At 35.1% G+C, this 27737-nt stretch overlaps 1 protein-coding gene across 1 annotated transcript; it reads right to left on the reverse strand.

Annotated features, from left to right (window-relative positions):
* Nucleotides 1-806: 806 nt before the first annotated feature.
* Nucleotides 807-27665, reverse strand: LOC140793777 (uncharacterized protein At1g32220, chloroplastic). The gene is made up of 10 exons (XM_073145464.1): nt 27350-27665; nt 20869-21010; nt 20275-20363; nt 19156-19211; nt 19024-19079; nt 15916-16009; nt 11255-11334; nt 8515-8557; nt 8268-8359; nt 807-1241 (listed from the first exon to the last, which is right to left on the reverse strand). The coding sequence occupies exons 1-10, from the start codon at nt 27403-27405 to the stop codon at nt 1068-1070; spliced, it is 882 nt and encodes a 293-aa protein (XP_073001565.1). The 5' UTR covers nt 27406-27665; the 3' UTR covers nt 807-1067.
* Nucleotides 27666-27737: the final 72 nt, after the last annotated feature.

Below are 27737 nucleotides of genomic sequence, written 5' to 3' on the forward strand. Positions count from 1 at the left end.
ACTGTTTTATATGCAGTGATCTTGGGGTTAGAAGTCGGACAGACTTTAATATCTTGCATTGTATAACACCAACTGGTTATATGTTGATGCCTTTCAAAAAATTTGCCTAACTAGTACAACTTGTGTTTCTCCTATCTCGTCTTTTTTTTTTTGTTGCAACTATTCAAATCTATTGACATAATGCTTACACCCGAGATTTTGACAGACTGAACTCTCAGTTCTCTCGTGTCTCCATTTTCTGTGCATTCTGAAAAAGAGTACCGTGTTAGAGATCAGATTGAGTCAACTTTTTATCTTCGTTCTCTTTCCAATAATAAGTGTAAAAAAAAAAATATCTAGCAATGAATTATCAAGCTCTAAGTGCAAATATGACGAGTTCTTTCTATCTAAAATCAACTGTGAAAGCATCAGTATTCTAGATGGATGGTGAAATCCATGATATATTGTCCATCAGATATTCAGGTTAAGATGTTAGAGAATATCAATACACGATTTGTAAAGTTTGATAGAGTAGGTAGTATACATTGTCTAATTAATTAGGAATATATGTGGCGATTAGAGTGAATTGACTGTAGCCAAGAATGCAACAGATGAGTGGACTTAACACTACTAAGGAAAGAGGCAATGCAAACTCAAAAAAACATAGAGATTCACTTGTAAATATATATGGATTTTGGCTGCTCAAATGGAAAGCAATGAAGAGTTCACTTTCCTTTATTATTAACAAGGGAAATATTTATCCTACCTAAGCAAAGAGGTAAGTTTTGTTGTCAAAGAATGAGCAAACTCAAATGTCAAAGAGTAGGTTTTAGTAGAAAGAGGGGAATTCCTCGGCACCCTTGGTTAGAGAAAGCCAAATGAGAGCATGTGCATAAAACAAAAGGCTTATCAAATAAGCAATTCAGTGGTGCCATTTTAGCAGATGAAACAATCACTAGGAAAATTTATTGGAAAGAAAGTCATCAAAACATAAAATACTGCATAATTTTTTGCATTTATTGGTCGCATGTAATTGCTAAGAAAAATATATTCCGAGCTCACGTCCTTTTCCTTGGCTGAAAGGATAATCACTTTTGCTCACTGTAACGAAGGATGCCATAAATGTCAATGATGCCCGGAGGGAATGCTGGGTCTGCTGCAGCTCTTACAGCAACTTTTGCAACGCCTGTGACATTCACTGGAGGGGTGAAAACAGGGCCGATGATTGGTAGTCGACTAAGTGGTTTTGCATGTTGAAGAATCTGAAATTGAGAAAAGTTCATTATTTAAAATCTCAGAAATAGTTGATCAGTTCGCACATAAGAATATCTATGGTCACTCATATATAAGAGAAGGTTTTAGGCCTAGGAATTAAAATAAAAAAAGGGAAAGAAAGAAGGAAAAACCCATGATCTGCACAAACTGCAAAGGAAAAAAAAAAAAATGATCTGCACAAACTGCTTATTCATGAAATCATCCAAAAGAAATAGCGCTATCATAATCATACAAATCTTATAACTTTAATGCGTTGAAAAGGTCTGAAACTATGGGTACTTACAAGTAAAGTATTTCAGAATTCATATCCATAGTGAGGTTTCCAACTTTGCAACCACCACAGTTGTATAGATTCATGCATGCATGCATACATATATTATATATACGTACTATAGAAATAGAGAACTGAAGTACAGACTTTTCATTAAAACATGAACATTGCATTAGCATTGAATATTACTAAAGGCATAATATAAATTGTTGACGTATTACCTAATTTTAGTGATGTTAAAAGGCATGATCCACATTGTTGGTATATTACCTGAAGTCTTAAGCTGTTGGGCCAACTTACAACTTTCTAAATGTCATTGGTTCAAACTTTATTGTCCCACTTTTCTTCCTGTATAGTGTCGTCACTGGACATCTAAAGGCATGATAGTATATCCAGATGTAGTAATTGATATATGGGCTAAATGTGAGGAAACAAATTAAAGGCATGATATGTATCATTGATCTGTTACGTAGCAACTTAAGTTTTTTAGTCAATTGATAATCTAGTAAAGATCAAGACAGTTATGATACAAAACACTTTTATAAGTGGCACATTGAGGAATAACAACTTGGATACTTGTGCAAGTGAACTATATGACAGTAATAAATCAGTGACCATCTCTGAAGCACCGACACCTCTCCCAGGAAGAGGTGTCCGTGTCCGACACGTGTCGGACACGTATGGGACACGTGTCCAGAGTTTCCTAAAAAAAAAAAAAAAAAAGGAAAATCGGACACTGTTGGGACACAGGCGGTATTTTAGATATTGTTTAACGGGTCGGGTCGAGTTCGATCGAATGTTATTAACCCGGATCCAAACCCGATAATAAAACCTTACCTTCACTGTTGAGCGACGGAATCGTTCGATTCGATCGAAGCCCTAAAACCCTCGAGCAGCTGCCAAGCGACGATCCGAGGCGCGACGGGCAGCTGAGCGAGTGCGACGGCCGACGGTCGACGGAGCGAGTGCGACGGCCGACGGAGCGAGTGCGGCGAGCTGAGCACGGCGAGGACGCAGGTTCTTCTCTCTCCCTGTCTCTGTCTCTCTCTCTCTCCGTCTCTTCCTCCCTCCCTCCCTCCATGCCCTCCCTGTCTCTGTCTCTCTCTCCCTGTATCTTCCTCCCTCCCTCTCTCTCTCTCACATTCTCTGTCTCTTCCACCCTCCCTCTCTCTCTCTCTCACACACACACATTCTCTGTCTCTTCCTCCCTCCCTCTCTCTCTCACTCTCTCGCTGTCTCACTCTCTCGCTGTCTCACTCTCTCGCTGTCTCTTCCTCCCTCTCTCCTTTTCTCACACTCTCTCTCTCTCGGTGTTTCACTCTCTCGCTATCTCTCTCTTTCTGTCTCTCCCTTCCTGCCCTCCCTGTCTCTGTCTCTCTCCCTGTATCTTCCTCTCTCTCCCTCTCTCATTCTCTGTCTCTCTCTCTCTCGCCGTCTCACTCTCTCTCTTTCTCTCTCTGTCTCTTCCTCCTTCTCTCCCAATCTCTCATTCTCGCTCTCTCTCGCTGTCTCACACTCACGCTCTCTCTCTCTCTCTCTCTCTCTCTTTTCTCTCTCTCTCTCTCTCTCTCTCTGTCTCTTCCTCCCTCCCGCCCTCCCTCTCTCTTATTATCTCACTCTGTCTCTATCTCTTCCTCCCTCTCTTTCTCTCATTCTCTCTCTGTCTCACTGTCTCTCTCTCTCTCTCTCATTCTCTCTCGCTGTCTCTGTTATTAAATTGTTAAATTATATTAAAGCTTCTTTAATCTCTGTCTATTAAATTGTTAATCTGCTAATACATATCTCTTTACTAATATAGTTTTATTGCGGTTGAAGAAAAATGAATACTGAAAATAATCCTGATTCTAGTCAAAATACTGTATCTTTTGTGGATGATAATGCTCCCTTGTGGAGATATGTTACTAAGATGGAGAAATTGGGAGAAGGTGGAGGAAATCATAATTTTAGATGCAATTATTGTCAACAAGTCTACAAGGGATCATATTATAGAGTAAAGGCTCATTTGCTGAAAATTAGTGGGCATGGAATTAGAGGTTGTCCAAAAGTGAGTAGTGAACATGTTATGGAAATGAAAAAGGTTGTTGATATTGCCGAGATGAGAATTAAAAATTCGATGCCTAAACAAATTCCTTTGCCAAACTTTGAACAAGCGGCATCTTCTAGTAGCTCAGTTGGAGGTGTAGGTTTTGATATGGGAGGGACATCAAGAAAAAAAAGAGCAACAGGAATGACACCTATTGAGAAGTCATTTAATTCTGGTGCTCGCAATCAATTATATTGTGAGATTGCAAGAATGTTTTATTCAGCTGGGTTGCCTTTTCATCTGGCAAGAAACCCTCACTATGTTAGAGCCTTTCAATTTGCAGCAAATAATAATATTTCTGGATTTGTGCCCCCTGGCTACAATATGTTGAGAACTACACTACTACAACAAGAGAGAGGAAATATTGAAATGTTGCTAAACCCTATTAGAAGCACATGGGGAGAAAAAGGGGTGAGTATTGTATGTGATGGTTAGACTGATGCACAGAGAAGACCGCTTATAAATTTTTTAGCGGTGACTGAGAGTGGGCCTATGTCCTTAAGAGCTGTGAATTGTGAAGGAGAATATAAAGACAAATTTTTTATCTCTAATTTGATCATTAAAATCATTGAAGAGGTTGGACCTCATAATGTAGTCCAAGTGGTTACAGATAATGCACCTGTTTGTAAGGCAGCAGGGATGCTTCTTAAAGCAAGGTTTTCTCACATTTTTTGGACTCTATGTGTAGTTCACACTCTCAACCTAGCTTTGAAGAACATATGTGCAGCAAAAAACACCGAGGCAAATGAGATTGTGTTTGATGAGTGTAGCTGGATTTCAGTAATTGCAGGGGATGTAATGTGCATAAAAAATTTCATCATACAGCATTCAATGAGGTTGGCTATTTTTAATGAATTTGTCAACTTAAAATTGCTTGCTATTGCGGAGACTCGCTTTGCTTCGGTGATTATAATGTTGAAAAGATTTAGAAAGATCAAGAAGGGTCTTCAATCAATAGTAATCAGTGATAAATGGAGTTCTTATAGGGAAGATGATATTGGCAAAGCACAGTTTGTCAAAGATAAAGTCCTTGATGACATTTGGTGGGATAAAATTGAATATATACTTGCTTTCACAGAGCCTATATACAGTATGCTACGGGTTGCAGACACAGATAAACTATGCTTACATTTGATATATGAAATGTGGGATACAATGATTGAAAAGGTGAAGACAATCATATTTATGTATAAAAACAAGAAAGAAGGCGATGAATCTATTTTCTAGTGGATAGATGGGATAAAAGCAATACACCATTACATTGCTTAGCACATTCTTTGAATCCAAGGTTAATTTAATTTCTATCTTATGATTAAAAGTTTTATTGTTCTTTCATTGCTATTGTTTACTAATTATATGATTATGTTAATAGGTATTATAGCTCATCATGGATTCAAGAGGATCCAAATCGTGTACCACCGCATAAGTATTTGGAAATTTCTAATATGAGAAACAAATGCTTAAAAAGGTTATTTCCAAATGCAGAAGAACGAAAAATGGCATACCAAGAGTATACTAGTTTCTCCACATCAACCAAAAGTTTTACTGAGTATGATTCAGTAGCAGATAGAAATGAGTTTGATCCAAACATGTGGTGGGTTGCTTATGGTGCTTCTGCTCCTATTCTTCATAATTTAGCACTTAGGTTACTTGGGCAACCTTGCTCTTCTTCTAGTTGTGAGAGGAACTGGAGCAGTTATTCTTTCATCCATTCATTGAAAAGGAACAAGATAACTCCACAAAGAGCTGAAGATTTAGTATATGTGCATACTAATCTTCGCCTTCTATCAAGGAGGTCTCCAGATTATTTAAGAGAGGAGACCAAGATGTGGGATGTTGGAGGAGATTCTTATGATTCCTTTAATGGTGCAGGAATGTTGGAGTTTGTTGATCTCTCAATTGATGAACCGGATTTAGAGACTATAATGTTTGTTGATGAAGGGAATGAGGCAGTTGAAGATGAATGATCTACCTTATGTTGCTATTTTGTAATGACTGTTAGTTTTTCAACTTTTGTGGAACTCAGTTACTTGGACAGTAGGACATATTTTGTTGATGAAGGCAATGAGGCATTTGATTATCTTTTAATTTTGTTATTATCTTTAAATTAGTTCTTACAGCTTGATGTGTACTTCTTTTTGAATGATACTTCTTAGTTCTTATAGCTTGATGTATGTTTAACACTATTAGATTGCAAATTTTTACTTTAGATGTATCAATTTTTTATTTTATTTATTTATTTATTTCGCCGTGTCCTATGCCGTGTCTGTGTCCTATATTTTCAAAATTTGCCGTGTCGCCGTGTCCGTATCGTGTCGTGTCCGTGTCCGTGCTTCATTGGTGACCATCCCTAGCTATCCAGAATTTAGGAACATGAAGTTTCATAAGAAATACTTGTCATAATACACTTCCACTTATCCATCAAGATGGTCATCAGAAGAAATGTTTCTCCATGATAGATTAAAATACTTCCCTTGATTTAACTTTTTAAATAATTTAATGTTGCAGTATGCAAGTAGGGTTTTTATATGTATAATATAAGTGGAAAACTAAGACCCTTGATTTAATTTTTTGACAATATGTTTTAGCCACTAGGTACAATTGAGATGTTGCGTACACATATATACAGGGCATGTACACACCGACACATATACATAGCGTGTGTGAGAGAGAGAGAAAGAGAGAGTACTATTCACCTAGATCTAATAATTGGAACTTCCAATTGCTAGATCCACTCTGCTCAACATGATTTGACACATATAATGTCCAATAACCTGAATATATGTACTTTCAACTCTCAAGTTTTGACTTTCAAGAGATCTTGACTATGAATCAGGTGAAATAAAGTAAAAGGTCAAAAGAATAACCGCATAAGAAATAAGCCAGCTTCTTAAAATCCAAACGACAATCTTGATCTCCATTTAACAATAAGAGAATAAACTGATTTGGATAATTCTACACTATAAATTTAAGAGAAATTTGTATATAACACCCTGCCTTCTAACTAAATTTGCATTTACACCCTACATTTTCACTATTTACAGATCGAGCCCTATGATTCAATTAATATTTGTAGAAAATACCCTGTTGTTAGTTCTATTAGCTTAATTTAACCAAATCCTACGGTTAAGTTAACTAAACTAATATGATTACCAAAATACCCTCGATTAAGTTACCCAACATATACACAATTTAACCCAAACCCAACCCAACCTAACCCAGCCTAACCTAACTCAGCCTAACCTAACCTAACCAAACTTAACCTAACCAAACTTAACCCAACAAATACCCAAATCTATCTCAGATTTCAGAAAACCCTCAATGCGACCATTGTTAATTTAGAATCTTCTATTTTGTTCTTCTTCGTATTATAAACTCGAATTTTGCTACCAAAAGGGCAACTAAAGTTTTCGCCCACATCATTGCAACTCAAATTTGAGCTAATTGATGATGATATTAATCTTCTTGGGAGCTACATTAAAAGTAAATTTGAGCTCATTAATTAGCTAATAGCTATGCCATTTCTGAAATCCATACTTTAACATTTCAAATATGATGTAGATTCAGGATTTGATCAGTGAAATTGTTGTAAAAAGTAAAACCCAAGCTGTGCCATTTCCAAAAATGAAAGCTATGCCATTTCCCAATTCTAAAACTAAATCTAAAGAAAATATCAAACCCAAGATAGAGTAGGAGAAAAGAGAGTTGTTAGAAAAGAAAATCCTACCTTTTCTTGATCGAAAGAAGCTATAGGGTTTTGCCCTAAAAGAGAGGAAGAGAAAAGAAGTAGAAATAGGGCGGAAGAAGAAGAAGGGTATTTTCGTCATTTAAGAAAATTAATTATAAATTTGACGGAATATTCCCATCTGTCCAAACGGTGTTAGTTAAAATCTAACACATGGTGTTTTCTGTAAATATTAATTAAATCATAGGGCTCGATCTGCAAATAGTAAAAATGTAGAGTGTAAATGCAAATTTAGCTAAAATGTCGGGTGTAAATGCAAATTTAGCTAAAATGTAGGGTGTTATATACAAATTTCCCTAAATTTAATGACAATGATGCAATCTCACAAAAAGAAAATCACTAATTTTAGGAGAACTTGGTGATAGATTTGTGATGTCCAATGTACGTTGTTCTTGTATCAACCATAATTTGGATACTCATATACTACGATGAACAGCACTGATCTTGCATTTGGAAGCTCCATAATGCTTATGAGCTGAATGCTTCAGACAGTGGAAGAGTAGAATGCCTAATTATATTATGGTGTGTGCGATTGTCTATATATAAACATAGAAGCAATCTTGATAATCTATATTTTTATTGAAGTTCAAAGAACTAGGTGACAGAATAAAAATTAGATATAAATCTAAGATGCTGTGGTTTATTTGTCGAAAATATAAACTACCAGAACCCCTATGCCCGTAATATCAACCATCTCAAATAAACTGCAAAACTAGAACAGCATTTACAATTATTTTGGGATTTATTGATGCAAGTGTAACACTGTTCAACGACCAATCAATATTAAAGACATTTCCTACATGTACGCATCCCCACATACAAAAGTACATGCATGCGTGTGTAAGTGGTGAATTTGTATATTAAACATAAATTTCTGTGTGTGTATGTATCAGAGGACATGATTTTGACTTTACCATCTCCAGAGGTGACCCAATAAGGCTTAAAGGTATTTTCATGCTTCCAACTTGTCGAGTCCCATATATAAAACCTGGCCTCAGTATTACACCTGCAAGAATAAGGGTGTGGCAGTCACCATTATTGATCATCTATATGTAGGATACAATAATTTTGGATGTAAGACCTAATGGAATGCCACTTGAGTAAACAGATCGTAAAAAATGCTTCGCATGGACTCAAGTTAACAAAATTGACAAAACTGACCTCCATAAGTAAATTTTGATAACAACTCAGCTTCAGCAGCTTTCTGTATGAGAAACAACATTATTTTGTTATGAAGAACACTAACCAGAATGACAAAAGCTATACACAAGAATGTCAGATGCAACATGTTCAACTTCAAGTAAGATTACAACTCAACTCCTAAAAAGACAACTTAAAGAGAAATACGCTAGTAAAAACTAAACAGGTAAGAAAGTGGAGAACCATTATTACTTTTCACAGTTTCAAACAGCAAATAAATCATGTTGCCTGTGAACGGAAATCTTTAACAAAATGTATCAGCCTATACTGTTTGTGTATAAATCTTTCCTTTACGTGACTGCCAAAGTTAAAATAGGAATCTTCTGCAAGATAATAGTGCCTGAGCTGTCAAGTAATCTAACGCTTTACCTGATCAAAATCAAACATTTCTCCAGCCTAATTGGTTATGCTTCAAATTTATTCAATTACAAAACATGTTGGTTATTAGACTATCACAAGGAACAAGACCTTTCTTCATTGCAGAGATATTACAAAATTAGCAGCAAAGCCTAGCAGCTTGTTATGTCTTTCTATTATCTGACAATGAAATGTTTAAGAAACCGCTCATCATGGATGGTCGTGCACAAGTAGCTTCACTGCTTGCCATCGACCTCGTCGTCGAGCTTGCTGTCACCGATCGTTGTTCGCTGAGTCGCCGTTGCCGCTCGCCGCCGCCCGAGCTCTCGCCACTCACACCCCTGTCGAGTGCCCTAGCCCGAGGGAGGAAAAAGATCCGAATCCGCAACAAGTTTTTAACAAGCTAAGGCACCCAACAAGGGTGCGAACAGCGACGAGTGACAACGGCAACTCGGCGAGCCAACGACGGTGAGCGATAAAGGGTGAAGGTGAGTAGTCCCTTACCTTTTTCTCTCTTTCTCTTATGGCACATGCCGTGCTGTGCTATGCCGGCCGATGGTCGATACGGTCCGTGCCTTATGGGTATCAAGTATTATTTTTTTCCTAATTTCTTCTCTCTTTCTCCCGACTCTTTTACTTTCCTTTTCTTACTATTGTACAACAGTAGTGAAAAGAGAAATCTCTCTTCTTCTCACTCAGCGCTTTACGAGCATATGAATTTATCAAATTTAGCTCAGAATTTATCACGATTTTGAGTGAACTTTTTCTTTAATTTTTAGAATTCATATGTAACTAATTCTTATTTTCTTACTTTTGTTATGTTTTTTAAATTTTTAAAATTTTTCCTACATAGAATTTTACGTCATTAACAAAATAGTCTGATCCAATTCGGATGACTGATACAGCCGACATATATCATTTTTTTAGCAGCCAATTTTGATCAGAACCTCAATTTAGCGTAGAATGTTTCACAGATATTGTTTGAACGGACCAGATACTGTTTGAGCACTAGAACCATGGTTCATGATATCCCTATTCTCTCTTTTTTTTCTTTTTCTCCTCTCTCTATTGACGGCAGCCATCGTAGATCTCGGCGAGCTCAATGTCTAGCGATGTTTTCCAACCAAGACCTGGCAATCTCGGGTTAATATCTTTTTCCTTTCTCTCTTTCTCTCTCTCACGCCCCATCTCTCTTTCTCTCTCACACCCCATCTCTCTTTCTCTCTCTACTCTCTCCAACATGCTCCTCCTCTTTTGATCTATCCAAGCGAGCCCCCCCCTCTCTCTCTTTTCCTACATATGTCATCAATATAAGCCAATACACTGACCAAAACTACAGATCAGAGGATGATTACCATCCCCTTCAATTTTAACAAAAATGAAAAAGAAAAACAAGCTTAGCTGTAGTATTGACAATGAGCATCAGCTTCTAGGTTTACAGTAATTTGATTGGTTATATCTGACACATTCCAAGGAAATGAAAATTCTAAATATAGACAAAACTTTCATGTTTGAAGTCTGAACAGTTCCATGTTCAAAGCAATTTGGCATAAATCATTGACTCAAGGCACCACATCTAAAGTTGTCCAAACAGGAGTGAGTGCTAAATTCACGTGATAACTGCCATCTAAATTTATGTCAAGGCACCACATCTAAAGATGAGCATCAGCTTCTAGGCTTTCAGTAATTTGATTGGTTATATCTAGTAATCTCTGACACATTTCAAGGAAATGAAAATTCTAAATATAGACAAAACTTTCATGTTTGAAGACTGAACAGTTCCATGTTCAAAGCAATTTGACATAAATCATTGACTCAAGACACCACATCCAAAGATGTCCGAACAGGAGTGAATGATAAATTCATGTGATAACTGCCATTCCCTCCAAAGAGATTAGATCTAGGTCTTCAAATTTTAGAGCACTTCAATTACATTAGAAGCATATAATTAAATCCTTTTTTTTCCTATTTTAATGATAGTACTACAATCTGGTCTCTAATTAACAGGTAGTGTGTCAAAATCGAACAACAAAATTATAATAGCAGCAAGGGCTTTGCTCATTGTCTAAGGAAGCGAGTGCTTACTTTTGGGGAATATGTCAAAAGAAAATATGAGATTCCTCCCCTTCCAAATACTAGAAAGAATACCATTTTCTTTAGTCAACCATTACTTGTTCTGAGGCATCAGGAGCAACTCAAATGACTGAAACTTGTAAGGATAGTCGTCTATCTTAAAGCCCTGGTTTTCTTATATTATAAGCCATTTAAAATGAACTGACCCTCATTTGCTAAGCTAATATATGGATAATACAGTATGATCTGACAAATTTGAAAATATCTATACCTTTCCCTCATAGTAACCTCGTAACAAATAATTTGCCACACCAAAATCAGCAGCTGAGATATACACAAATCTTTTTACACCTGCAGATGTGAAGAAGTTGATAAATGAAATTCTATGTGGCTATGTATGTCGAAAGATGTACTATAATATAAGTGTTTCATACTGAACAGCAACTTGAATTTAAAAATGTATATCAAGTTATCAACAGAAAATCTTAAAGAGAATATAGCAAGCTATTTACACTATTTCATCATCCAATAAAGTATCAAAATTGTCCATTTTATCTTTGATACCAAATTAATTGTAATAATGAGAATGTACTACACATTCTATTTTCTAACATTGCTATGGTATTATTTATCAACTTAGAATGCTCATTTCCATAAGTTGCACCACAATAGCCATCTCGTGGGTTGCAATAACACAAGCTAAGCAGTTATACAGTCCAAATTAGCAAGATATAAGCAATGAATGCAATAAATAAATTATTCTTTCTAAAATATCCATGATAAACGAAGAAATAAACAGCTCAGCCGTTGATGAGAATTAGATTTTCTTTTATTTTTTATTTTCAGAATATTTTTTATCTATAAATTAGATTTGTTTTTAAAGTGTCATATTTAATTAAAACTCCTAAAATCTAGGAGATTGGGTTGTTATTTCTTTTTAGATATGTTTTGTTAGGATTTGGTTGATCTTTAATTTAAATAGAGTCCTAGTTTGGTTATAAGATTAGATCAAGGTTCCAAATATCGAATTCAGGCTCAGGATCGGCCAAGCAATAAAACAATATTTATCGGCCGAATCAGTAGTATCGGCCACCTATAATAGACAATACAATATGGATCATTATTTAATTATGTAACATTTCAAAATTACTTACAAATTCGAAAAATTTCTAAAATTTAGAAAAAAAATAATAAGAGAAATAAGAAAATAAAAATAATCACATATAAAGTCTAAAAACTAAAAAAATCCTTATGTTTAATATTGAACATTTTATAGGATATCCCAAGTATTATTCTTTACTAATTACTTATGGGAATTCCCCTCCGATCACTCTCTTCTCTCGTTTTCATTGGTGATTTTCTCTCTTTCTACTCTCCCATCTCTCCACATCTACCCAAAAGACCCATCATATCCCCTCCATCTCAATAGTCCATCGCCCCATCATCAATTTCTAAATTACTCAAATATGTAGGCAAAATTTTTAATCCCCAAATCTACTCCTTGAAAACCCTAACCTTAGATCTCCATTACCGTCGTGAATGGCTCCTCATTCGAAAGCCTAAAACAGTGTGCCTACACCAAGAAAATCCGAAAGGGAAAAAAAAAGAGAAGGGGGAGAGGAACTAGGTTTTGAATCATCGTTATTGAGCCTCCACTGTTCTATCTCTCTCCTATTAAATTAACCTATTAATAAGTCGAAGTTCAAAAGAGTATCAGCTTGAGTGATAATCTTCTTCCTCAGAAGATCAAGCTCCTCAAGCCCTCCACCACGACAAACCCATCTCCTCCACAGTTAAGGTCCACCTCTTCCGCCCCTCAACCGCTGCAATAGCTTCCTTCACTCTCCTTTACATCAAAACAACTTCTAAACGTTCGCTCTTTGCTGCCATCTCGCTGAAATAGCAAAAGCGAGCCCAATATGAGACAGGATCAGCCGATCTGGCCAATCCGATACCAAAAGCAGCCAATTCACTGGGATCGAAATCAGCCAAGATTGAGAACCTTGAATTAGAATAGGAAAGGTCCAGATAAGTTCAAATTATGATTTGATGTAATTTTCTCATCTTTATATATAGAAGCGAGGGAATTTCAATAATGAAGAGAGAAAAATCATGAAAAATAAAAAATTATCATTCTTGTGGAGGATTTCATGTTTATCCCTTTCTCGTTCTCTCTTCTCCTCCCTTCTCTCTTTTGTGGTGGATTCTTCCTTCTTTTCCCCCCACAAGCCAGGTGGGTTGTTTTGGTTTTTCCCCACAACTAGGTGGGTCTGATCTTCTTTCCCTATGGCTTAGTGAGTTATCTTTTAACTTTCTTATCTATCTAACCAGGCTAGTATAAAAATTGGTACTTGGAGGAAGAAAAAGAGATTCACAGAAGTGCTATCTGTTCTCCTTGGGGAATGATGTAGGTACCTCATTATATTTTCCATATCAATATATTTTCTCGTTCCTAGGTCACATTAGCCATTGCACAATCAAAGATTGACCTGTCAACCAGCACTTACCCTGCAGATGAGGACATGACACTTGGCACGTGATGTGCCAACCGCACAACTGTCGAGGCATACCGGTTGGCATGGAGGCATTCCAATCGTCTTGCCAACCTGCATAGATGCGTGCCGAGCCGACACAGCAAGTTTGTCGAATAATGATGGGTAAAAAGATGTTTTAGAGGCCTCCAATAAGCCAATAATCCATTAAGGTGGTGATGCTCTAAAGCCTCTAATAAGCCAACAAGTTAATAACCCATTAAGGAAATAAGGGTTAGTGATGATGCAACAATAAACCAATAACTCATTAAGGGTTAGGTTTTTGTCTCATTCTTTGTTACTTAGGCAGCCCACTTTACTAAATTTGGGATGAAAGTGATAGAAGGTGAGAGAAGGTGAAAGAGAGGTGAAAGGGAGACGAAAGAGGAAATTAAGGAAGAATTTATGTTTTCTTCTTTAAATCCTACCTCCATTTTGCTAGATCTTCTATTTGTAAAGATCTCCCTACATAGATCTAGCATTTTGATGCTGGGTCTATAAAAAATATCTTTAAAATATAGGAATCAAAGAAAAAATTAGATTTTCCACAAAATTTTCTCCAAATTTAAAAAGAATGAAATTAATATATCAAATTCATTCAAATTTAGTTCAAAAGTAGTATAGAAATATATTGGATTACTTTCTTATGGAAGGACTTCAGTCTATAGATAGCAGAATATCAGGGCAACTCATAGGATGAGGAGTTCATCATTATTGCCATCATATCAGTTACACTTACCAGAGTCACATATATTCAATATCTACAATAATGCAACCTACATATACTTATGGTGTGCTTGTACTAATGCCAATCATTTTGATACATGTTCAATATCCATTTCGTGTCATACTAAAATTGCAAAATCCATATTTGTATGAAGATTACATGAGACATTACAACAAGTAATATTACTAATGGATGACTTTTTTGACGATTATCGATAATATTTGATGCAACATTCTCGTGTTATTCTAGTACCGACAAATGAAGTTTTCGATCATCCCCGTCATTCTACGTACAACAAGGTATTGATTTTAGTTATTGAACTATTTATGAATTAATAAATGTATTCAATCATATTATGTGTTGAATAATAACTCTACTTGATTATTGTTATATCCTTAACAAAATAGGTCATTTACAAAATTAATCAATGGATAAGAGACTAATCAAAAACATCTCTAAATACCCTAAAAATATATTGGAGATGTATTAGGCGTGCTAGTTGCACACAACGTGCCAACCGGTGGTAGGACACATGCCTTCCGCACGAGGATCCTTAGTCTAAATATGAAAATTATATATCATGGTATTACCAAATCAATCTCTCTAGTCTAGTATCATATTTTTCAAATATCAATTGAATATTTGCTAGTTATTTTTCTAGAATTATTTTAAATAGTAAATTCCTATAATTCGAGGACTTAGGTTAAGTCAAAGTCAGACTCAACTCAAACTTGGACCATAAAATCGTACAATCCAAATAATTTTTAAAGTGTAAAACAAAAAACAAAAAAAAAACTCAAGAGAATGAAAGAAAATATGTAATTTGATGAGATTAATAAAAGAAAATCTTGAATTCTTTCTCAATTTCCTCTCTTTCCCCTCTTTTTCCCACTCTTTCACTTCTCTTACCTTATATCACTTTCACTTTCTTAATTTAGTAAAGTGATTTCCAAATAAAGAGACAAAAGGTCTCTTTGAATAATCTTTGGTCCAATCTATGTCGGTCGACACAGAGTTGGCACGAGGCTGTGCCATTGTCACAACCATACTGAATGCCATGCCCTTATTAGTAGAGCAAGTGCCAGTTGGCACAGCATTTGCCAACTGACGAGGTCATCCTTGGAACAAACACACTATGACTAAATTACCAGCAGCATCATCAATCATAATTACTTTGGATAACTTTCATGTTTCTCAATATTCCCTTAAAGTGATAAGGAGAGTACTTGGGAGGGAAAAAGAGTCATCTATCCTTGTCATAGATCATTATCCTCTCTCCTTGTTCCTTATAAGAGCATATGAGTCGAACAATCTGATCCCAAAATCCCCCATCACCAAAATTCATTCATCTTTCCACCGAAATTCATTCATCTGAAAAAGGGTATTATGCATAGGTAAGCGTCCCTTGGTTGGGAAACTACATAAGACTTAAAGCCCTTCAGTCCTAGTTTAAATATTATAAATGTGAAATGTAGCTCTCAAAGTATTCACAAGGTTCTGGTTTAAAGACAAGTTTTTCTTTAGTTTGATAAAGGAGTGGGAATTTACAAAAAGAAAAGCACACAAGTTCTATCCTAACAACCTATTCTAATAAATACCCAAAGTAAAATAAAAATAAGATTTGAAGGGGAAAAAGGTCACTAAGAAAAGTAGAGAGAAAATAATTTAATATACCTTGTTCTGCGGCAGCTCTGATTGCATTGATGTTTGCAGTCCCATTAATCTTGTGCATATGAGAATTTGACCCAAAACCTCCAACACAGGATATCTGCAGAAGTATTTAATTTTTCATATGAATCTTACACGTTTAAACTTGTAATATAACTGTCATTAGCATTATGTGTAACAACACATGCAGCACTGATTGCCTAAAATCCACATAGATGATAAATTTAAGTACCTCAATAAGACTAGCAATTGCAAAGACAGTGATATAGCGCTCAGCAACATCTCAGACAAATTAATTTGTTCTATATTTTACCTTCTAGATAATATTAGGTGATATATTTTCCAGCTTAAAAGTTGTCAGAAGTTTGCAGGATAAATTTTATAAAAGAAAGCAACACTAACTCTTCAACATCCTCGAAAGCAAATAAAGTCTCCAAAATACATCAGCAGCAAAATACCAGAGATAAAAGACCTACACTGATAATCATCTGATAATCATGCAAGAACCAACAAGACAGGTATGCCTAGACAGATCTTTTGCCATATATGTTCTTATTGAGTAACCTTTTCAACTAGAACTTGGAACAAGGGCTACGAAGTATGTCCAAGAAAATGCAGTCGGTTGATGGCTCACATATTTCTCTGGACCTTAAGCTACAGGCTTAGTAAAAAAATTCAGTTCCAAGCAGGGTTGGAGGTAGGGGGACGAGGGGGGTGCAGTGGCACACCACCATCACCACCCCAACCCCAGGAGGCAGCCCAAACCACTTATATTATTACTTTATTTTAATTTTTTCCATCCAGTACTTTATTCAGTGAATTATCACAAGTGGGAAGTCCCACATGGAAGGTTCTTATTCCTCACCATAGATCCACTTCAAAAAAAAATATTTCTTGGAAGATTATATATTATAATATTTTATTTTATTGTTTTAATCTTGTGATTACTCATCATGATCATAAATTTGAGTTGAAAAATATATCAAAGTTAGTTTTGATTTTTTGCTTCTAATATTGTTGGAGCTTCATTTTAATTATTAAATGGTTAGTCATATAGAAATTGGTGATAACAAAACTAAGTTTTTACAAAAAAAAAAAAGAAGTCATTGAAAGATCGACACTAAAACCATGGCTCCCAAAATCAGCCAATCCTGAGTCGTGCCTAATCTTGATAGGTTAGTTTCGGCCAATCTATCTCAGCCATATCAGTTGTATCAATCAAAACTCAGCTGAAACTACTTTTTTTTTTTTAATTCAAGTCAAATCTAAAATTAGATCTAACCGAGGAAACATAATAATTAATGTCCCTAGCTAGTTTCTTTTCAAGTTTTTATCTTTTACCATTTATCTCTCACACAAACTCTCCTCCCACCCCTCACACTTCACCGAGCTCATCCAGCAGCCAATCCAGTAAAACCTTTCTAGTTAGTCCGCACTTTAGTGAACTCAAGGTGAGTCTTTTATTTCTCTCTTTTGTTTTTCTTTTCTCATTTCTCCTCTCTTTTTCATCCACTTTTTAATACCTCTTTTTCTTACTGTTGTAAAACAGTGAAAAAAGAGATTTCTCTTCACTATTGTTTTGCAGCAATAATTTATGAGTATATAAATTTACCAAATTCAAGTCAGAATTCATCATGATTTTGATAGTTTTTTCTTTAGTTTTTAGACTTCATATATGACTAATGTTTATTTTCTTATTTTTCTATTATTTTTAAAAAATTTGCTACATTTTTAAGTAATATTTAGAATTTTATAATTAAAAAATAGTCTAATCCGATATGACAAATTAATACGATCAATACGTGTCATTTTTTCTAGTGGTCGATTCTAATCCTGATCCTGATACCGATTTTCAAAACTTTGATTAAAATTATTGAGTCTTGGATCAAGAATTATAAATTCTAGTGAAATTTAAGCAAAAAAGTAGTATTTCATTGATCATGAATAGATATAAAACTTTGTTAATAAATATATTCTTTTAGCATACTGACTACTTTAAGTATAGATCATAATAATTCTGCCCCCTCTAAAATAAAATCCTGGCTCTGCCACTGGTTCCAGGTTCCAACTCAACAGAAATAGATGCAAAGCATTTAGCAAAAACCTATATAATTATTGCAAGAGATCTCATGGATTCAAAACAAAAGGCACTGGGGAAAGTGACAAGGAGACAAATTGATGCAGCCCTTCATTAGGTAATGCTCAAACTAGTGATCAGAAATCTCTGCAAATTAATTAATGCATCATTTTAAAATAGAAATAAAAGAAATGTACTACTACAAGACGATTTCTGTAAATTATGCACATGATTATATTATTATAAGAAGCATAAATTACAAAATTTAATAAGAAAGAAACTTCGTTATGTGTTTCCAATATTATCTGTTATAAAGCAATTTCAGCATTCTCAGCAAAGAAGTAAATGAAACGTAGAAATAAAAATAAGAAGATAAGAATATAAAAAGTGAGACAAAAAGAGAAGGAGAAATCCTGAAGTCTGAAGTTGCGGAATAGAAAACTCTTCCTATGCTTTCTCATCTTCCATGCCAAAGTCAAAAAGGACAAATGGAATAAGAGCCGAATATACTTATTTAAACAAAACATAAGATAAGATCTAAGTCCAGCTGAAATAGAAGAAAATTATAAATATTATTGCCCTTCAAAGTTGAAACTCTTCTAATCATGGACCAAGATTAACCAACTTCGACTCCATAACTGACTTTCCTCCTAAGGACTTTCTTTCTATTCCGATCTGTTACGTAATATCATTCCACAGTAGCACTTTATGCCTGTTATCTTAAGATTTCCAAATTCCTATTTAGTACTGAAACAATAAAAGATTAAAACAAGAATGCGTTTGCAGAGAAGAGAGAAGAAGATAAGGGGATTTGGTGAATTTATTTCATAAAATGATAGAGGGGGCCTTGGCATATTTATACAAACTCATCATATATCAAAATAAATAAATAAAATATAACATAATAACTCTAACATAGTGTGAGATTATGAAAGCAATCTATTCTAGTTATTTCAAATCATATGTAGTCCATTTCTTGTAATTGCATGTTCCTAATGATATCAAGTCATCTAATAAAGCAACAAGGAGAAACTTACCACGGCAGTTACACCATTCATAGCATCCTTCCATGAATCAGGTACAAGAAGGCTACCTATCAAAAAAGGAAAGCTCAAATCCAATTCCAAGACCAAAAGAATCAACGAATAATGCTTTTTTATATGTTTAACCTTGGTGCCACACGACTTTATCAGCCCAACTTTCCCGTATAGATGACCTACCAGATCTGAGAAACAAATAAAGACACTTATTGAATCTGAAAGTACCATGTTAAAAGAATGTGGAGTTAAAAACTGCTGGGACATGAAATAAATGAATATGCAGATAAGTTTTGAGTCCATGATTAGCAGGATCGGCCAAACCCGATCCTGATCCAAACTCTCTCTTTCTCCCTTTCTCTCTTTCTTCTCACTCTCTCTCTTTCTCTTTCACTCTTTCTTTCTCTTTTTCTCTTTCTACCATATAGTCATTGTTTCTCTTACGGAGAGTTCTAGCTCCGGTGAACTCCGGCAACGCAGATCTAACTCCGGCGAACTCCGATATATAATTTTTTAATTTTATTTTTTTATTTCTCTCTCAGTTTTTTTTATTTCTTCTACTCTCTTTTTTTCTTTTTTTTCTTCTTCACTGCACCATAATTTTTCTTTCTTTATTTTCTTATTTTTTGTCATTTTTTCTAAATTTTTTGAAATTTTTCTATATTTTTAAATAATATTTAGAATTTAGATAATTAAAAAAGTCTAATTCAATCCAGGTGACCGATATGACTGATACAACCAATTCGGCGGATAAGTATCATTTTTCCGGAAGGCCAATCTCGATCCCGATTTTTCGAACCTTGTTTGAATCTAGAATCGATTTAGTAAGGTAATAGGATTAGCAAAGGAGAAGGGTTCCTTATAAGGACATCATCATATACTTGAAGAATAACTTTATTGTAGCTTTCATATATTTAGTGATCTTAAACCCATTTGATGCTTAAAGTGAGTACATATTATTTACACTAGTCACTAGATCTACTCATATGCATTACAACATTAGTTGGATAAATTTGGATTTATGAAAGTTGTGATGATTAGTCAGTTGTCTTCCAGTTTCTTTGGATTATAGTGACAGCAATTGCTTGCCAATCTCATCTTAGTTTCTTCATTGCCTTCAATCAATCCTTTGGTTCTGAAAATATTTGGCTTCAGATCTCATCATAATATAAGAAAGAAGCAACAGAATTCTATCATAGTCAAAAAGTTAAGAAGTTAGAAGAAGAATAACAATGTCCAAGAAAAAGATACCTGCTAAGGCTAGAAACAGACAAGCCCTGATCCAAAGCTTCCTTGCAAACATGTGAACCAACAAAACCATTCCCACCAAGTACAAGTAACTACAATGACACATATTAGGAAAGGGTCACACCAAGAAATGCAAAACAGTACATTTTTATTGGTTGACCAGGACTTGGTTATATTTATTTTGAATTTTCCAATTCCAGCATTCGGAGGTGGTAAACGGTAAATGGACATTAAGTTAAATGCCGTATGTTGACCCTTGTCAACCTTTCCTCTCTCTAGAAATAACTACAGTATCTTATTGACTGCATTTGAAATATTATACTGCCTAGACAAAAAAGGAGCTGGTTAAAGTTTAAATGTATTATTTTTGAGAAACTTAATGAATACTACTGCTTTATTATATCAAAATCTTCTTTAGTTTCTTTTCCATTATGGGACAATGTACCCAAAATTACTTCATTACCATTAAAGCACTACCTCTTGCTGATTTTCAGAAAGAAAGAAATTTTCAGACAGAATTTTCTGTCTAAGATTTATTAAATCTAAACAGAAAATAAGAAGAATTTCAAAGCATAAGAAGGTGCAATAAGTCACTACCTTATCTGATGGAGGTGCTGGACCTTTTACTGTCTCTGCTTCCTCCACTTTAAAGGGCTCATCCACACGATTGGGATCATTTGTAGTACCAGTTGTAGTATCAGTCGAGAATCCCCTCCCATTTCTCAATAAATTTGATGAACTGTACAGCATTGATATTGCAAAACATAAGTCAGAGAGCATAAAATATTTCACATAAAATAACATATGCATTTTTTCTTGGGTTAACCAGAAGAAGTTCAATATATAAGTTTCAAACCCTAATTTTGATCAAGAATCAGTTTGAAGTTGTCTCCTGCTTATGCATTATTCTAAACTTCAATATATAGTCCCAATAGAAAATACTTCAAAAGATCTAGAAGAATTGTAATCTAGAAATCTGGAATACCCACTAGCAAATGGAAGATTAAGGACTTATGGTCGAAACAAAAGAATAACATTAATAGAGATTACAATGGCCATGCCGAGGGGCACACCAACCAACATGCCTTTAACCTATTTTTAATAAAAAATTTAGTATATTTAAAAATATTTTTGGGTCTTTGGCACGTCAATCTTTGATTTTTTTTAGTTTAAATATAAATATTAAAACCAACATTACAGTCTTTTATCTTTGGATTATTTTTATAAATAACCTATTTTATTAAAGATATAGCAATAGTCAAATATAAATATTGTTCAATACATAATATGATTGAATATATTCATAATGTTGACCGGCACGGCTATCATTAATAGAGAACAAGGTACAACAGCAATAAACCTTTTGAATCTATAATATATGATTCAACTGCTTTGTTTGGTTTGAGGTTAAGCCCCAAACTTAATTAGTTAGTCTCATTCTTAGTCTTGATTTTTTAGAAAATAAACTTAGTTAGATATGAAAAAGATAAAAAAAATATTTGGTTACTGAATCAGGTTAGAGGTCCCTGAACTAGTTCAGGAGGGGTCCCTAGCAAACAAGGCCTTAGGGACTAATGAAAAACAAGAATTTAGTTAACACCCAAACTGCATCTGTCCAACTTTATCAAGTTCAATTGGCTTTGGAGTATATGGTGGCCAATTATTCTAATTTAAAACTTCGGAAAAAATTTCAATGGTTGGCAACAAAGACTCGATGGTGATGCTCTTGCAACACGGTTAGTGCTCTCTCTATATGTACATCCTCCTTTGCATTTTTACAGTTACATATTGTCAAAACTATGTTGACATGGCACATCAGCATGACACTAATTGCAACAAGGGAACCCTTAGCATATCCACTTTAGCTTGTTAGAAAGCCAAGTACTGCAAGCGAACAAGTACCTTTGCTAAAGGGAAGTATTCCAATGTTCATTTTTAATTCACCCAAAAGCAACTTACATATCTTGTTAATTCAGCAAATTAGCCATATAGGCTTTAAAAAATAAAAACTTACACTCACAATGGTAGTTGTAGCAACCTTTGCAGGGCAAAGTAGGTGTAGAGGTCTTGTAGCCAATAACAAAGGGGAAGGAAGGAAAAAAGAAAAAGAAAAGTTGAGAGGAGAAGAAAATACTTACTTGGAAAAAAACAGAACTGACCTCGTTAGGGAACACCTCAGATGGAGCCTTCAACTTGTTGCACCACCTCCAATTAGCCAGATCTATGTTGAATATGTTGAATTAATCTCCTATTAGTTGGGTTCCTCGTGATTATAGCATTCACACGTGGAGAGAGAGAGAGAGAGAGAGAGAGAGAGAGCAGAGAATGGGAAAGCATCTTCACACATGGGGCTTCATTTATTTGAAGTTCAGGGTTGGATTTGAGTCAGATCCAACACAAAATCAGACTCACAACTCCAAATGACATCACTCTTCCAATTCAAAATCCTCCACTCATTGTCTTGACATAATAAAGATTTACTCTATGTACTTAGCTTTAAGCCCATTTATCCTATATCTTTTTAACTTAACATTCTTCTCCATAAGTATGATTTAAGAGCTTAAACTATCCAAAATTCATCAATTAGCACCATCAGAAAGAAAGTGAGAAAGAATTATGGTCCTCATTTTAAGCATGGAAACCTAATCTATGCACACAAAAAAAGAATATCTTATTTAAATAACTAAAATGGAAAAGAAATTGAGCACGTTAGATAATATATTTTATCTTGGTATTCTATTCATAAAATAAAACGATGCTCGATTTGGCTTTTCATTTGTTTATGCCTACCAAAAGACACCCATTACACACTGAAAGACTTAAAATTCTCCTTGTATAATATTTTTTGTCTAGAGGAACAATGGAGACACACGAGTAGATCAGAACTTGCTTATTCATGATTAAAGTTTGGGTAAATTACAGTTTATTCTCCTATGGATTGACCCAATTTCAACTTACTTTCACGTAGCACTTAATCCCCCTACGGTCCATGCTAAGTTGCAATCATTAGTCAACATTTAATGAGATGCAAACATTAAAAAGATTTAATTACTCCCATGAAAATATAGTTTGATTTAATGATAGAGGTAGTTTGATCATTTAGCAAATTGCTTGTTAAAAAAAGGAAAAGATTAGTGTCAATGATGGTAAGGGCAGTTTGGTCATTTAATACCATTAGTTTTGGATGAAAAATAAAAACGAATTGGTCTAGATCACAGGGGTTAAGTTATAAGCATAGTTTCCAGTTTCGGCCGATCTCGATCCAGGCCGAAACCAGCCAGTTGGCTGGTTTTTGCCGTACAGGTGGCTACTAGCAGCCACCTGCAACAACAGCAGATAGCTGCTGCTGCAGACGGCTGCAGAAGATAGCTGCCTGCTGCAGCTGGAGAGAGAGAGGGAAAAAGGAAGAGAGAATGAAAGAGAGAGGGATAGGTCAGTAGCAGCTAGAGAGAAGGAGAGAGAGAGGGAAAGAGAGAGAGAGTGAGGGAGAGAGAGAGTGAGGGAGAGAGAGAGAAAGGGGGGGAGAGAGAGAGAGGGAAAAAGGAAGAGAGAGTGAGGGAGAGAGAGAGTGAGGGAGAGAGAGAGAAAGGGGGGGAGAGAGAGAGAGGGAAAAAGGAAGAGAGAGTGAGGGAGAGAGGGAAAGATAGAAAGAAATAGAAAGTATAGGAAAGAATTGATACTTCAGACTAATAGTTAAAGGGATAGAAAAAAAGAAAGAGAGGAAGAAAGATTTTTAATTTTTTAGTTTTTAGGCTTTATATGTGAGTAATTATTATTTCTTATTTTCTCATAATTTTTTCTAAATTTTTAGAAATTTCTCAACATTTTTAAATAATATTTAAAATTTTATTTAATTAAAATAATCCGATCCGATACAGGCAGCCGATACAGCCAATACATATTGTTTTTCCGGACGACCGATCCCGATCCCGATACCGATTTTTGGAACCTTGGTTATAAGTTTGAAGCACAAGGTGTAAGTTGAATTTGGGTCAAATCACAAAGAGGTAAAATAATTTTCCCTTAGAATTTTCTTCCAACAATGATGCCACAAGGACAGATTCTGCAATGACATCAATGTTTGAATAGGTAGAGAATTGTCTTTCAAAATAAAATCAGGTTATGGCATTACGAAGAGGGAACACGAGTTTGCAAGAAGAAGAGAAGCATGCTTCTAATTAGAAGAAAAAATTACAACCGAACATACCTATAATTGAGGACAATTCTTAGCTAGTTTTAACTTTCAGTCATTAAACTAGTAATATTTTTATTCTGGAAGGTTATAAATCATAGACAACTTCTCAGTATATAACTCAAAATTCTATTCCATTTGTTCAGCTGTGAGCAACATTAGGTATATTAAAATTTGTCATGTCTACTACCAACATTCTAAATTTGAGGAATTCATCCTTTATTTAAACTAGGTTAGAGTTCTACTTCTCCATTAAATATTTGTGCAAGACGTAGCAAAAGTAGTTCAGTTAGTTTTCTTTCATCTTTCAGTAGATTGAATTTTCTCTCTTTCCATATTTTTCCCTTTAATTGTTGATGACTCTTGCCAAGGTTTTATGAGCTGCCAGCAGAGGTTATGTAGATGGTCTGTCAACAAGAGATGTGCCAGGAGCAAAGAGATTGTTTTGGAGGTGGCATGATAAGGACAGAAATGAGACATCTTGAGACACGCAGAGGCGGCGAGGTAGCACAAGAGGCACTATGGATTATATATGCCAAGAGGATAGAGAGTCTAGAGAAGGGAAAAAGCACAATTTATCAAACAGGGGAACAAGATGAAGATTTGGATATGGAAAACTTTCCTTTCCTTGAGATATACATATCAAAGATCAACCTTAAACAGGCATGACTGATAAAATCCTTATTATAGAGTGTATGATATACTCACTATTTGGTCAATCAGGAAAAAAAAACTGGCCTAGATATCTACAAATGCCAAAATTTGTGTGTGTGATTCTAGAACTTGATGATCTGTTTTTCTTCTACAATCAACATTTGATAGATTAGAGCTTTATAAGTATCGTTCCAAAATTGCTAATTTTAAAATTCTTCTTATTTCCAACAGTTAAATCAGATTCTTCTCTATAAATACTTCTAAAGGCTTGCAACAACTTAGCATAAGTAGTCCACTTGAGCTTTATTTCAATTGATGGAGATGTGCTCTCCCTTTTCCAACTTCTCTTTCTTCAATTATTGATGTCTTTAATGTGAAATATTTGTTCTAAACTAACAAGTAGGAGATGGTTTTGCTTCCAATGTCCATTCACAAATCAGTTTTCCCTATGCTTCCTAGGAAGGACCTTGGATATGCTAGCTTAAATTACCACCATAGGTATGTAATATTGCTTGTCAGTCAATCATATATCTTTATTGGTAGGAATGTAACCAGTTCCAAATTATCCAATACTGAATTCGCTCCAAATCCGATTCACTCATACATGAATCTTAATTTTCCAATCCATATAATAAATGGGTCGGATTCGGTATAAGTAGTTTAGGATCCGATCAGCTTTAACTAATGGAAATATAGTTCAATACTTAAATTATGTAAATAAAAGCCTTGAATTACTCTAATTCCTATATAGTCTGAATTATCTCAAGTCTCGAGAAAAATACCCTCCATACTACTATTACATTTGCTTAATTTGTTAAACTTGTGCCGTTCTGGATGACATGATAGAAGTATTATGCTCAAATTTTTAGCTATCAAATTATCATAATTTACTGCCAAAAGTTGAGACTTGTTGTTTTGGAATAATATTATTGTATTTTTTTTATTTCATAGTATATAGTTATTTGTTGAGAATTCAAATTCAGTCCCTTATACGATTGAATTTGAATCCAATTCAAGTTTGACATAATCCGATAATAAATGGTCTAAATATGGATATTACAATTACATTTCCATTTAAAATCTGATTCAAATCCAAAATCAACAAAATTAAATGGATATGGGTCCAATCTTTGTACATACCAAACCAAATCCGATTTGGTTACACTCCTATTTATCCTCTCTCTCTCTCCACCCCCCACCCCCCCCCCTCCTTTCTTTAACCCTCCTCTTCCACTCCTTCCTCCTCACATGTACAATAACCACCTCACCAAATTGAAACAACAACCTTACTTTAAGCCATTACTCTAAAGAAAGCTATGAAAGTTACAATGATTCTATTCAATAAAAGTCATGCCACTTTCTAATTTTTGACCAACTTGACCATTCTCTTCTTTATTGTTGTCCCTTTTAGCAACATTCAATTATTTTCCTCACAACAAAATCTAAGATGTAAATAGCAGAGATGTCAAGGCAATTTTGCTAGGTGTCTTGGATAAGATATCTAGGCATGCATACGTGAATCTGCCATCTACCAGCAAAAGCACAAAAATGAAGTCTAAGTCAGATGTTCCATGACTAAGCTAGATGTCTTAGATTGCTATAGATCACAATAGAGCAACCCAATCTGCATTTGCAAACTATATAAACATCCAAAAACCATCTCAAGCTCTCATAGAAAAGTACCCGTTGTTGCATATGCTTATGCCCTTAAAATAAGTATATAGCTATGGATATGATATACGAAAATTTCAGGCAACTAGAAGGCAATATATCCAAATATTGTTTCACATAGAAGAGGATATTGAGGTGGGTTACAACTATGATTACAAAAGATGACTAAGAAATGACTTCTAGGGCTTCACGAGGCTCGTAACTACACAGTTTCTGTGGAGGGAAGATGTACACAGCTTTACCTTCATTTATAAGGAAGTTGTTTGTAAGACTTGAACCCACGGCTCTTAGATTCAAGGTGAAGTGACACCCTCGGAATAAGAATGAACATATCAAACACCATTAGTGGTATGTTAAGTTATATAATGGGGATAAGTTATATGAATTGATAAGACAAACTTTTGGGCATGAATCTTTTACAATCAACCACTTATTAAGGATTACAAGGTAATTGCAAACAAAGATCTTAATTTTAATTTCGATAGGAACTCCTGCATGAGTAGAAAATCCAACTATTCAATCACTGAAGACTTACTACAGTCGAGAGATTAGAGGACTTACTGCAATCGAGATACGGGAGACGACGAGCGGATTAGTCGGGTAACGATCGATCTCATCTCGGAGCTCCTGTGGCTTCTACGCTTCAAATTGATGGGTTTCTAAATGGTTCAGAGTGGAGAGAACGGAAGGAATCACTTTTGAGCGAGAGAACGCTTTGCTTCGGTGCTTCTTGATTTCTCTCTAACAAACGGGAAACAGAGCGACTCGTGAAGAGTTTTAGTGCTAGCTCTGGGTTCGGGTTTGGTTTGTTGGGGAGGGGGAGGAAAGAGAGGGGTTTTGCTCTGAGGAACGCGTGGCATGTAAGTGAGACAAGTCTGGTGGGGCTACGTGTGGCTCTCAGTTAGGAAACGCAACACCGTTGCAAAGCAAAGGCTACGTATGGAAAGAG

Source organism: Typha latifolia, chromosome 8 (genome assembly GCF_019914945.1).
Source record: "Typha latifolia isolate L0001 chromosome 8, TyphaL0001v2, whole genome shotgun sequence".
In the NCBI taxonomy this organism is placed as follows: Eukaryota; Viridiplantae; Streptophyta; class Magnoliopsida; order Poales; family Typhaceae; genus Typha; species Typha latifolia.